Here is a 12,252-nt window from a genome sequence, read left to right as displayed (position 1 = left end):
TCCAGTGCGGTCTGAGTCAGGACCAACTTGATGGCCGTGGGTTTGGGTTGGTTGCACAGTAGATGAAGCATTGGGCTGCTAACTGAAAGGTCAGCAGTTCAAACCCACCCTCTGCTCAGTGGGACCAAAGACAAGGCAGTCCGTTTCAGTAAAAGATTAAGGCTTCAGGAACTCTAGGTCATAGAGGGTCTCTGTGGGTCATTTGGTGGAGCAGTGGTTAAGCTTAGTCTGAACCCACCAGCTGCTCCACTGGAGAGAAATGAGGTGGTCGGCTTCCGTAAAGATTTATAGTCCGGAAGCCCTATGGGGAACTTCTCCTCTGTCCTTTAGTGTCGCTGTGAGCAGGAACCCACTCGATGGCAGTGATTTGGGGGTTTCATCTGTGCAGGAGCTGGGTGGCTGTGAACTGCCCACCTTCTCGTTAGCAGCTGAGGGCGCCACCATTCAGTCCCTTTCCCTAGTTCCAGACAGTCATTGTGTTGATAATTTTCTGTCCCCGGCAGCAGTTCCGCACCGTGACTATAATTCATCATGGCCCTCTACATTGACCATCGCATAGAAGCCCCCGAATCGGCCGGCCCACCTTCCCACATCAGCTGGCATCCTGTTCACCCCTTCCTGGCGGTGGCCTCTGTCAGCCCCACCTTGGGAGGCAGCGTGGATGTTTATCTGGAACAGGTGAGACGTACAGCAGCCGCCCTCGCTTCAGTTGCTCCCGGCTCTTCTTTGTGTTTGTGTGTGGTGTGTGTGTGGTGGGTGTGTGGTGGGTGTGTGGTGTGTGTAGGGAGGAGTGTGGGGGTTGTGGGGAGGTATATAAGGAGTATTATGGGGCTAATCAAGTATGTATATGGTGTGTATCAGGGGTATGTATGAGGTGTTTAGGTGTGTAGTGGGGGGTGTGTATGTGTGTGTATGTGGGGTGTGTAATGTGTGTAGTGTGGGGTGTGTATGTGTGTATAGTGGGGGGGTGTAATGTGTGTATGTGGGGGGTGTGGGGAGTGTGTGTATGTATGTGTGTGTAGTGGTGTCTGTGTGTGTGCAGTGTGGGGTGTATATGTAAGACCAAAAGTTCTGGTCTCACTTTTGCTGAAGAAAGCACAGACTGGCCGTGGTCAGTGCTCATTAAAGTCCAAATTCCCAACATCTGTTGGTAAGGGGCTCTGCTGGCACCATAGTTAAACCTAAAGGTCAGCAGTTCAAACTCACCCAGTGACTGTTGGAGAAAGAGCTGTGCTTGCGTTGTTGTTTCAATGCCAACTATGGATCCAGTTTGCTCCTGGTACCTTTGTAGCCACAGATGGGGTCAGGAAGAACCCTGGTGGTGCGGTGGTTATAGCACCCAACCAGAAAGCCTGCTGTTTGAACCCACCTGCTGCTCTTAGGGGGGTGCTGCTCTTAGGGGGGAAGAGAGGGCTGCCTGCCCTTGTAGAGAACGGCCCAGGAAGCTCCGCGCAGCAGTTGTACGCTGTGCTGTCGAGCACCAGGAGTTGGAATTGACCCACAGTGCCCGACAACCACAGTTCTGTCTTCTAGCTAGAAGTGCGTTGAGCGTCTACCGCCATCCTGAGAAGCGGTCTTCCTCTCGTCCCTGCAGGGCGAGCGTGCGCCTGACTCACACATCGAGCGGTCGTGCCGAGCAATGTCACTGTGTTGGCACCCCATGCGCCTCGTCCTGGCCGTCGGCTGGGAGACGGGGGAAGTGATGGTGTTTAACAAGCAAGACAAGGGACAGTACACCATGCCCTCACCACACACCACCGACATCACTGTGCTCGCCTGGAGCCCCAATGGAAACTGCCTGCTGTCTGGAGACCGGGTAAGCACACTGCCAATGCTGCTGCTGGTAGATGTTGGTGACAGGTTTATTTGTCTTATTGCAGTTAAATACATGAAAGGAAGCCCAAAAATACTGCTGTAGAATCATAGAAACCTTATTACACAAACTATCTAAATGTGAAGCTATTGTTTCTCAACATATCCGCCATCTAGTTCTAGCCACTTTGCAGGATGATGTGTCCATCTCTCTAACCCTTCCCAGTGGATTCTGGGCTCTTCAATTTACATCATGTCAAAACAGCGTCCTTGGGGGACTCAGAGAATTTTCCCTTTCACTGTTCTTTATGTTTTAGTAATAAAAAGAAGTAGGAAGAGGCCGTGTCAAGGCCGTAGGGTGGCTGGGTAAGATTTCCCAGTGAAATCCTCACAGAGCAGGCCTTGCTATCTTTAAAGGCACATTCGTTATTGTGATGAAAAAATTCATAGGTGCAACTTTCCTGCACTTTCCCTCAGTTTTCAATTGTCTTAAAACATCTTCATAATCAGCCTTCATAATTGTCTTGCATTGTTTGAGAAAATCTATCAAGATAACCTCTTTAGATTCTCAAAAAAACAGTCACCGGAACCTTCTCATCTGACCTCTGTCTTGAATCTAACCCAGCAGTTCCCCTCAGAAGCACTACTTGGATTCAACCTTTTTTTTTTAATGTTTTGTTGTGAATTATGTGACAGTTTACATGGGAGAACATTGGTTTTACATTCATCCTATCGTGTGAATTATGTGACAGTTTACATGGGAGAACATTGGTTTTACATTCATCCTATCGTGTGAATTATGTGACAGTTTACATGGGAGAACATTGGTTTTACATTCATCCTATCGTGTGAATTATGTGACAGTTTACATGGGAGAACATTGGTTTTACATTCATTCTATCGTATAGCGTCTCATTGCTTGATCCAACCTTTTTTGAAGTCACCCTAATATGACTAAGACGTGTACACATTACTGAGAGAACTCGTCTGCAGCCCTCCATTAATTGCAGAGACATGATTAGGCACGTTTTGTTTGGAATAAGTCCATTCTTGTTTAAACTAGAATCCTTAAAGTACTGTCAAGCTGTTCTGACTCACAGCGACCCTGTATAGGGTTCCTAAGGCTGTATATCTTTGTGGGAGCAGAAAGCGTCATCTTTCTCCAGCTGGTGGGCTCGAACTACCAATGCTGTGGTTTGTAGTCCAGTGCTTATCCTACAGAGCCAATGTCTGCATCCCCAGAACCCTAGTAGCAATGCTTTCTGACACACCCTTGTTTATATAACAAAAAACGCCATCTGAAAGCCATATCAGAGCCCTTAATTACATTTCCTATGTGGGACAAACGTGACTACCCATTTCCAAATGCCCTCAGCACCTTGTCCAGAACCCTCAGTAACTTCTCATCTGCCGCCCAGTCTCTTCTCAAGCTTGCACGTCAGTGAGTTCACACACTGTTTGTCCTTGAATGTCCAGCTTCTTCACTCAGCACCGTGTCTACAGGGCCTGTCCTTGTCCTCACTGTACCAGAACCCCTCAGTTACCTACTGCTGCTATCGCAGTGGTCGATTTCAACAAATAGAAATTTATTTTCTCAGTTTAGGAGGATCGCTGTCCAAACTCCTGGTGCTGGCTCTCGGGGAAGACTCTGTCTGTCTCTCTGGGCCAGGTCTTGGTGCCTTGGTTCCTTGCTGATCTGCATGTGGCTTGCCATCTCTCTTCCCCCAGCTCTGCTCTCTTGCTTTCTTGTTCATTCTCTTTTATATCCCTTGAGAGACTGGTTTAAGACCCATCCTACCGAAATCCTGTTTGATTAACATAACAAAGAAAAGTCCATTCTCAAATGGGGTTACAACCAACCATGGGAAGAGTAGGATTTACAGTCCATAACAGTCATAACCAAAGATTGGCACTGATTACCACCCCTGCGTCCCCTTGTATGTGACCTCACAGGCACAGATTGGAAAGCATGCTAAGGCCCCAGTCACCGAGCTGTAGAGTGTGTCTGCCAAGCTGAAATGATCTTTAATGTAACAACACACTGTCCACTGTCCAAGCGGGCCGTGTTCACTTGTGCCTTGCTTTATGGCGCTCTGCAGACAAAATCTTTTTTTTTTTTTTTTTACAAATGGAAGGTTTGTGACAACCTGTGCCGAGCAGGTGTATTGGTGCCGTTTTTTTCTAGCCTCATGTGTCTGTGTGCCCTGCTTCGGTCATGCCTCCAATAGTGCCAACTTGTTCATCATTCCATGGCACACTTGACAGACTCCAGTCTGGTGGAATCGTGACCTTCATGTGCACTGGGGAGCCAGAGGTTTGCGTGACTCCCTTTGTTTTGATGTTCTTTTTGCTGCCGTGTCTGAAAGCAAACCCGCCACATCTCTGAAGCACATCTGTACTGGAGGCGGGGCCGGAGCTCGTTGGTAGTTATGGGGTGTGGGAAGTCACACATTGTTGTTGTTGGGTGTCGTGGAGTCGAATCCAAGTCATAGTGACTGTAAGGACAGACCAGAAGTGTCCTGTAGAGAGCATCAGTACGGGTAAGACTGGCTCTGTGGCACAGGGCTGTGCCCTCCCAAACAGGTGTCAGCTTGGCCACGTCCTGAGTCTCAGTGGGGTGTGACCTGATGTAATTCCCTGTGGGTCAGAACTGCTCCCTGCTATGACACTAAAGAGGCCGTGATGTGAACGAGGCAGGGTACAGCCTACGGGACTAGGTTGCCTCTTCTGAGATTATAAAAGAGATGAAACAGGCAAGTAGAACCAAGAATCAGGAGTGGAACGGCTCATTTGGACCCGGAGTCTGTGTGCTGACTCCTCCTAGGGGAAGCCTGATGCCAAGACACACGGAACTGTCTAAACACTCCGAGGGGACCAGGACCCCGGAGCCAGCAGCCTGAATTCAGCCTTCTACCCGACCTAACTGTGAGAGGACTCGTTTCTGTTTGTTGACGTTATAGCAGCCCAAGAGAATTAGGAGGACTGGACTTTACCGGGGTGAAGGTCCTGCTGAGAGCGTGCCCGAGGAGGACCTTCACTTCTGTACTGTTACTGTTGCTGTCAAGTTGGTTCTGACTCATAGCGACCCTGTGGTCCAAACCGACCTCGCAGTCCAGCGTGGTCACCTGCAGCGCCACCCCAGAGCACCAGCCCAGTGTCACGGTGGCAGACCCCACTCCTCAGACACGGAGCTGCATGAAGCAGCAGGAGATGTGACGATCCTGAAGCAGAGAAAAGGACGCTCCTTGGGGGACATGGGGACTCTTGAAAAAGTACAGATGTAGTCCTTAAAAAGACCACAGTGTTGGTTTGTTCCTTGAGACAGCTGGGCCACACCAACGGGGACTCTTCACGACAGAAGAGCCGGGGGCGGTGCACAGGTCTTCTGTGCTCTTCCCAAGCCTTCCGTGAATAGAAGTCTCCTGGAAAACTGGAGCTTTAGCCAACAGCCCAGCATAGGGGCATCTCTAGGGAGTCGGGGGCAGAGAGGCACAGAGAGGGCCCTGAAGTTGGCATTTTTGATACCTCGACTGCTTTGAGTTTGCATGGCCAGTGGGGAATTTAGCAATTTTTTTAAAAAAAGGAATAAGCCTATGATCCTTTTTTTCTCTTTTAAATAATAATACAACAGGGCTTCAAAAAGTCTGTGGGCCAAAGGAATGAAAAGAGGATGGGATTCTGTCACACGATTTCTGAATCCCTCTCTCATACTTCAGGGTGTTGTCCTGGTCGGTCACTGCCCTCTCTTGTCCAGTTTGCATGCCTGCCCACTCGTGGGTGACCGCTGATTACTACAGCTGTTGCATATGTACTCAGAATTGTGTCTGTAGGACTGACCTCTGTGGCCTGTAAATCTTGGAGCCCTGGTGGTGCAGTGGGTGAAGCATGGGTTGATAACCAGGAGGTCGGTGGTTCAAACCCATCAGCCGCTTAGTGGGAGAGGTGAGGCAGTCTGCTTCTGGAAAGGTGACAGACTTGGAAACCCTGGGGCTGTTCTGTCCTACTCTAAAGGTCGCTATGAATTGCTTGCAGTGGGTTCGATTGGTTTGATTGGTCTGAGCTTCTCGCTCGGTGGCTTCCTTCTTTGACTTCGTGTTGGTGTCCCCTGTACTATGTATGGCCTCTCCCCTAACCCACAGGGATACATTTCCCGCCTCCTGTACTATGCATGGCCTTTCCCCACATGAGGACGTGTCTCCCACTCCCCGGACTGTGACTTGTTGGCGTTGATCTTTCCAGATTGGCGCGCTGCTCTTGTGGCGGCTGGACCAGCGAGGCCGAGCCCAGGGACCACCCTTGCTGAGACACGAGTTTGGGAAGCACCTGACGCACTGCATCTTCCGGCTGCCCCCGCCCAGCGAGTACGTGACGTTGCTGGGCACTGTTGGTTTTCACCCAGTGACCCCTGACCCCGAGGGTCTCCAAGGCCGTCAGCTTTGCAGGAACACATTTCCAGGCCTTCTTCCCTCAGAGCAAATGGGGGCTCAGCTGGGGGGGCTCAACCGGGACTCAACTGGGGCTCAGCTGGGGCTCAACTAGGGGCTCAACCGGGGCTCAGCTGGGGGTGCTCAAGCCACTGACCTTTCGGTCAGGAGTTGAGCCTGGAGCCGTCTGCACCATCTTGGCTCCTGGCATCGCTGTCTGTGGTTGCCGTGTGCCACTGAGTCCAGTTCGGTGACCCCTCATGGCTGAGTAGGTGGCGCTGTGGGTTAAGCACTGGACTGCTAACCATAAGGACAGCAGTTCAATCCCACCAGAGCTGCGACAGTGTTTACATGCTCACTGTGGCCCTGGGCAGAGACGGGCTTTGTGGGGACTGGGTGGCAGTCGCGGCCCCAGCAGAGGCAGGTCTGTGCTTACAGCCTCTTCCTACATGGTGTGCAGAGAGCCCGTCACACCACGTGCCATCTCTGCTTTCAGGGACCTCGTGCAGTTGGCAAAGGCTGCGGTGAGTGGTGACGAGAGGGCGCTGGACATGTTCAACTGGAAAAAGAGCGGCTTTGGAAGCTTCCAGAAGATGGGGCCGCATGAGGGGCTGTCCTTCTTTGTCAGCCTAATAGATGGTGAGGAGCCACATCATGATGAACGGACGTCCAGAGTTTCAGGGGGTTGGCAGTGGATGTAAATGAAAGGACGTCAGCATTTCAGGGGGCTGGCAGTGAACGTAAATGAATGGACGTCAGGGTTTCAGGGGGCTGACAGTGGATGTAAATGAATGGACGTCCAGAGTTTCAGGGGGTGACAATGGACATAAATAAACAGACGTCATCATTTCAGGGGGCTGACAGTGAATGTAAATGAATGGATGTCAGGGTTTCAGGGGGCTGACAGTGGATGTAAATGAATGGACGTCCAGAGTTTCAGGGGCTGACAATGGACATAAATGAACAGACGTCATCATTTCAGGGGGCTGACAGTGAATGTAAATGAATGGATGTCAGGGTTTCAGGGGGCTGACAGTGGACGTAAATGAACAGACGTCATCATTTCAGGGGGCTGACAGTGGATGTAAATGAATGGACGTCAGTGTTTCAGGGGGCTGGCAGTGGGTTAAAGGAATGGATGGTGTTTCTGCAAACCCTAACAGCAGGCTGCACGTGTGCCAGACATAGAGTGGTGCGTGAGCTCTTGGTGGGTGCAGTCGAGTTGCTTCTGACTCCTAGCAATCCACGTGGCAGAGTGAACCTGCCCCTCGGGTTTTCTAGGCTGTCATCTCTATGGGAGCAGATTGCCACTTCTAGTTCCTGCAGAGCAGTAGATAGGTTTGAACCACCAAGCTTTGGCTAGCAGCCGAGCACTTAACCATTGCACTACCAGGGCCCCTTGATATAAGTTAGCTGGTATCCTGCACGTACGCGCTGTGTTTTGAGTGAGACAGATGCTGAGTTGTGTGTCTCAAGAGGGTGTGGCAGCATGACCTGGCCAGTCAGTAGCCTCAGGCCATCCCTGTCGCCCACACTGTAACTACTATGACCTGCCAGGTGTTCAACCCAACTCCGGAAGTCTGAGTTTTAAACTTCCCCCAAGTTCATAAAAACAGTTGCTCAGGATGCCAGTGTGGGAGTCACACCTGCCCCCATGTGTGTGGCGTTTGCTCTTGCCTGCAGGCACAGTACACTCTGTGGACGAGAAGGGCAACAAGATGCAGGTGGCCTCCGTGGACAGCCCCATACAGACCCTGCTCTACATGGAGCAGCGGGAGACGCTGCTGGTGGTCACAGCCACGCTGCTCCTGTCTCTGTACACAATGACGTCCGAGGGCAAGGCCGAGGAGACCCTGAAGGTGGGTGAGGGTGGGTGGGCACATGAGGGTCCAGAGCCACTGCCACCAGAACCCCAGGAGACAAGCCAAGTCCAACCCATTGCTATAGGGTCAGTTGCAGCTGAGAGTCCCCCTGTCGGGAGCAGGCAGCCTAGTGGGTTCTGACTGCTCAAGTTTCGGTTAGCAGGAGAGTGCTTGACGGTTGTACCACCAGGGCTCCTCTAGGACCAATACCTCATTCCTGGGTATTCCCGAGGCTCCATGGTGGCCAGTATGTTGTGGTTGTGGCTGTGTGCCATGGAGCCTGGCTTGGAGTAAGACTTCAGTTGAAATCCCATGTTGTAGTCTCTCAGGTGGGGGCATCATCTGTTCCCCGTGCAGTAGGGATGGGAGAGTCGAGAGGCTCTGTCCTGGGTGGTGGGGTTGTGATTTCACTTCAGAGTCGCTGCAGACACGTGCTTACTGACCAGTGCTCGCCACTACAGCCATCTGCTCTGGTTTGCTGGCCCACGTACCCTCCCTAGGCCCCGCCGTTGGCACGGTGCTTCCTCCTTTGGTACATCCTCCAGGCGATGTTTGCTGGGCTCCATGGGGCTTCAGAAATCACAGGCTGGGCTACCTCCAGGCTGGGCCTCTGTCCCACAGGTCAAGCTGAGTGGGAAGACCGGCCGCCAGGCGGACATCGCTCTGATCGAGGGCAGCCTGCTCGTCACGGCCATTGGGGAAACTGTGCTCAGGTGAGACATGGGTTCACATCAGAACTGAGGCAGACACAGACGTGTTGTGTACGGAGCCTCAGGGTCCACAGCAGCTCTGACTCAGGCACTCTCACAAGGCCACTCTCTGGGCTCCCTCTTCCCCTGCAGGTTTTGGGACTTAGAACGTGGTGAGAATTATATACTGAGCCCAGACGAGAAGTTTGGCTTTGAGAAAGGAGAGAATATCAATTGTGTCTCATACTGCAAAGTCAAAGGTGAGTCCTCCATGCTGGCGTCAGGACACATAAGCCCCAACCGGGACCTCGCAGGGGCCATGGAACAGTCATGACAGTGTCAGCCCTGCCAGTCAACATGGCTGAGGCCGATGGGGCATTAAAACCTGTTGTCCACCTGAGGGCTCTGGTGTGGCCAGCCCACATGTGTGCACAGCCATCTCTGGTCCCTCCTGGAGCCCCTGAAGGGGACAGTGTGGGACATGCATACTTACATGTGTGCACACACAGGTACACGTGCACACACAGACACATACCCATGTGGGTGTGTGGGTGTCTCAGGTCTCTCCTCAGGCCCTGTGAGGAGGACTATGTGAAATACACACTATGATATACACATACACACAAACACGCACACATGCATGTGAACTGCGCACACAGACCCATATGTGTACATGTATACTTCTCCACACATGCATACAACCACACATGCACACATCTGTGTTTGTGCACTGTGTACACACGTACCTGCGCACACACAAATGTAACATCAGGCACTGCATTTGTGTGTATTACATGTTGGTGCACGTGTACATGTGCGTATATTCCAGCACCTATATGTAAGTGTAAACATGACCGCATGCACACACAAGCCAGATGTGGCATTCGTCCAGCTGATCTTTTTCGCGTCCATGGTGTGTACATACTACTAACCTGAAGGCTGGTTGGCAGTTTGAACCCAGAAGAAAGGCTTGGTAATCTGCTTCTGTGAAGATGTTTGTTAAGGGCTGGCGAGTCAGTTTCATCCTATAGTGACCGACGTCCATCACTGTGTCGCACTGTGGTGCCTTGTGAGGTGCTGTGATTCTGGAAGCTATGCCACCGGCATTTTAAATACCAGCAGGGTCACCCATGGTGGACAAGTTTCAGATGCGCTTCCAGACTAGGAAGAAAGAGTGACGAGCTGCTTCCGAATATTGAGTCACTGAAAACCTTATAGCAGAGAAACACTGTCAGATACAGGGCCGTAAAGTGAGCCCCTCGGGTTGGAAGGCACTCAAAATGCGACTGGGGAAGACCTGCCTCTTCAAAGAAGAGTTGACCGTGATGACGTGAATGGAGTAAAGCCCGTGGGAAAAAAGCCCACGGGACCTTCATTTGCTGATGGCGCACAACTCAAAATGAAGAGAAACAGCTGTAAATGTCCTTTAATAATCAGAACATGGAATGTATGAAGTAGGAATCTAGGAAAATTGGAAATGGTCAAAAATGAAATGGAACGCGTAAACATTGATGTCTTAGGCATTAGTAAGCTGAAATGGACTGGTATTGGCCATTTTGAATCTGACAACCACATGGTTTACTATGCAGGGAATGACAAATTGAAGAGGAATGGTGTTGCATTTATTGTCAAAAAGAACATATCCAGATCAGTCATGAGGTATAACACTGTCTGTGATAGGATAATAACCATGCACCTACAGGGAAGCCCAGTTAATACCACTATTATTCAAATTTACGCACCAACCACTAAAGCCAGTGAGGATGAAATAGAAGAATTCTACCAACTTCTTCAATCTGAAATTGATCAAACATGCAATCAAGATGCATTGATCATTACTGGTGATTGGAATGCAAAGGTTGGGAGCAAAGAGGAAGGATCAGTAGTTGGAAAATATGGCCTTGGTGATAGAAATGATGCTGGAGATCGCATGATAGAATTCTGCAAAACCAATGATTTGTTCATTTCAAATACCTTCTTTAGATAGCATAAGAGACGACTATACACATGGACCTCACCAGATGGAATCCATAGAAATCAAATTGACTACATCTGCGGAAAGATATGATGGAAACGCTCCATATCATCTGTGAAAACAAGGCCAGGGGCAGACTGTGGAACAGACCATCAATTACTGATAACGCAAATTCAGACTGAAGCGGAAGAAAATGAAAACAAGTCCACAAGAGCCAAAATATGACCTTGAATAGATCCCACCAGAATTTAGAGATCATCTGAAGAACAGATCTGATATATTAAAGACAAAAGACTAGAAGAGTTGTGGGATGACATCAAGAACATCGTACAGAAAGAAAACAAAAAGTCATTAAGATGACAAGAAAGAAGGAAAAGGTTAAAATGGATGTCAGAAGAGACTCTAATATTTGCTCTCCAGGCATAGCAATGCTAAAGCAAATGGAAGAAATGAGGAGGTACAAGAGCTGAACAGAAAACTTCAAAGATCAGCTCGAGAAGATAAAGCCAAATATTACAACACAATTTACAAAGATCTTAAATCAGAAAACCAAAAAGGAAGAACACGCTCAGCATTTCTCAAGGTTAGGGAACTGAAGAAAAAATATCAAGCCTCGACATTCATTATTGAACGATTCTCTGGACAGATTATTGAATGATGCAGAAAGCATCAAGAGAAGATGGAAGGAATACACGGTCAGTGTATTAAAAGGAAATGGTTGATGTTTAACCATTGCAAGAGGTAGCATGTGATCAAGAGCCAATGATACTGAAGGAAGAAGTCCAAGGTGCATTGAAGGAATTGGCAAAGAACAAGGCACCAGGAACTGATGGAATAAAAATTGAAATCTTTCAAGAAAGTGAGGCGGCACAGGAGGCACTCACTCATCTCTGCCAAGAAATTTGGAAGACAGCTATCTGGCTGACTGGAAGAGATCAGTATTTGTGCCCATTCCACAGAGAGGTGACCCAACAGAATGCAGAAATCATCAGACAATCTCTTTGATATCCCAAGCGAGTAAAGTTTTACTAAAGGTAATACAGAAAGGGCTGCAAGCATACGTTGACAGAGAGCTTCCAGAGGTTCAAACCGGATTCAGAAGAAACGTGGAATGAGGGATATCATTGCTGACATCAGATGGATCTTGGCTGAAAGCAGAGAAATATCAGAAAGATGTTTACCTGTGCTATATTGACTACGCAAAGGCTTTCAATTGTGTGGATCATGACAAGCTATGAACAACATTGTGAAGTATGAGTATTCCAGAACACTTAATTGTGCTCATGAGAAATCTGTACATGGATCAAAAGACAGTTGTTCGGACAGAACATGAAAACACTGAATGGTTTAAAATCAGGAAAGGTGTGCGACAGGGTTGTATTCTTTCACCATACTTATTCAACCCATATGCTGAGCAAATAGTCCAAGAAGCTGGGTTCTATGAAGAAAAACGTGGCATCAGGATTGGAGGAAGACTCATTAACAACCTG

The 12,252-nt window shown here is 49.4% G+C and overlaps 1 protein-coding gene across 1 annotated transcript in view; it reads left to right on the top strand.

Annotated features, from left to right (window-relative positions):
- The first annotated feature begins 531 nt into the window (after nt 1-531).
- IFT140 (intraflagellar transport 140 homolog (Chlamydomonas)) overlaps nt 532-12,252 on the top strand; it is a 65,381-nt gene continuing 53,660 nt past the window's right edge. Inside the window, exons 1-7 of the mRNA XM_006873945.1 lie at nt 532-678; nt 1,595-1,816; nt 6,052-6,173; nt 6,733-6,875; nt 7,920-8,095; nt 8,720-8,811; nt 8,941-9,047. Coding sequence (XP_006874007.1) covers nt 532-678; nt 1,595-1,816; nt 6,052-6,173; nt 6,733-6,875; nt 7,920-8,095; nt 8,720-8,811; nt 8,941-9,047 — 1,009 coding nt within the window. The remainder of the gene's footprint in view (nt 679-1,594; nt 1,817-6,051; nt 6,174-6,732; nt 6,876-7,919; nt 8,096-8,719; nt 8,812-8,940; nt 9,048-12,252) is intronic.

This window comes from Chrysochloris asiatica, unplaced genomic scaffold (assembly GCF_000296735.1).
Source record: "Chrysochloris asiatica unplaced genomic scaffold, ChrAsi1.0 scaffold00257, whole genome shotgun sequence".
NCBI lineage: Eukaryota > Metazoa > Chordata > Mammalia > Afrosoricida > Chrysochloridae > Chrysochloris > Chrysochloris asiatica.
Note: the sequence above shows the minus strand (reverse complement) of the source record. Positions and strands in the feature narration are given on the sequence as shown.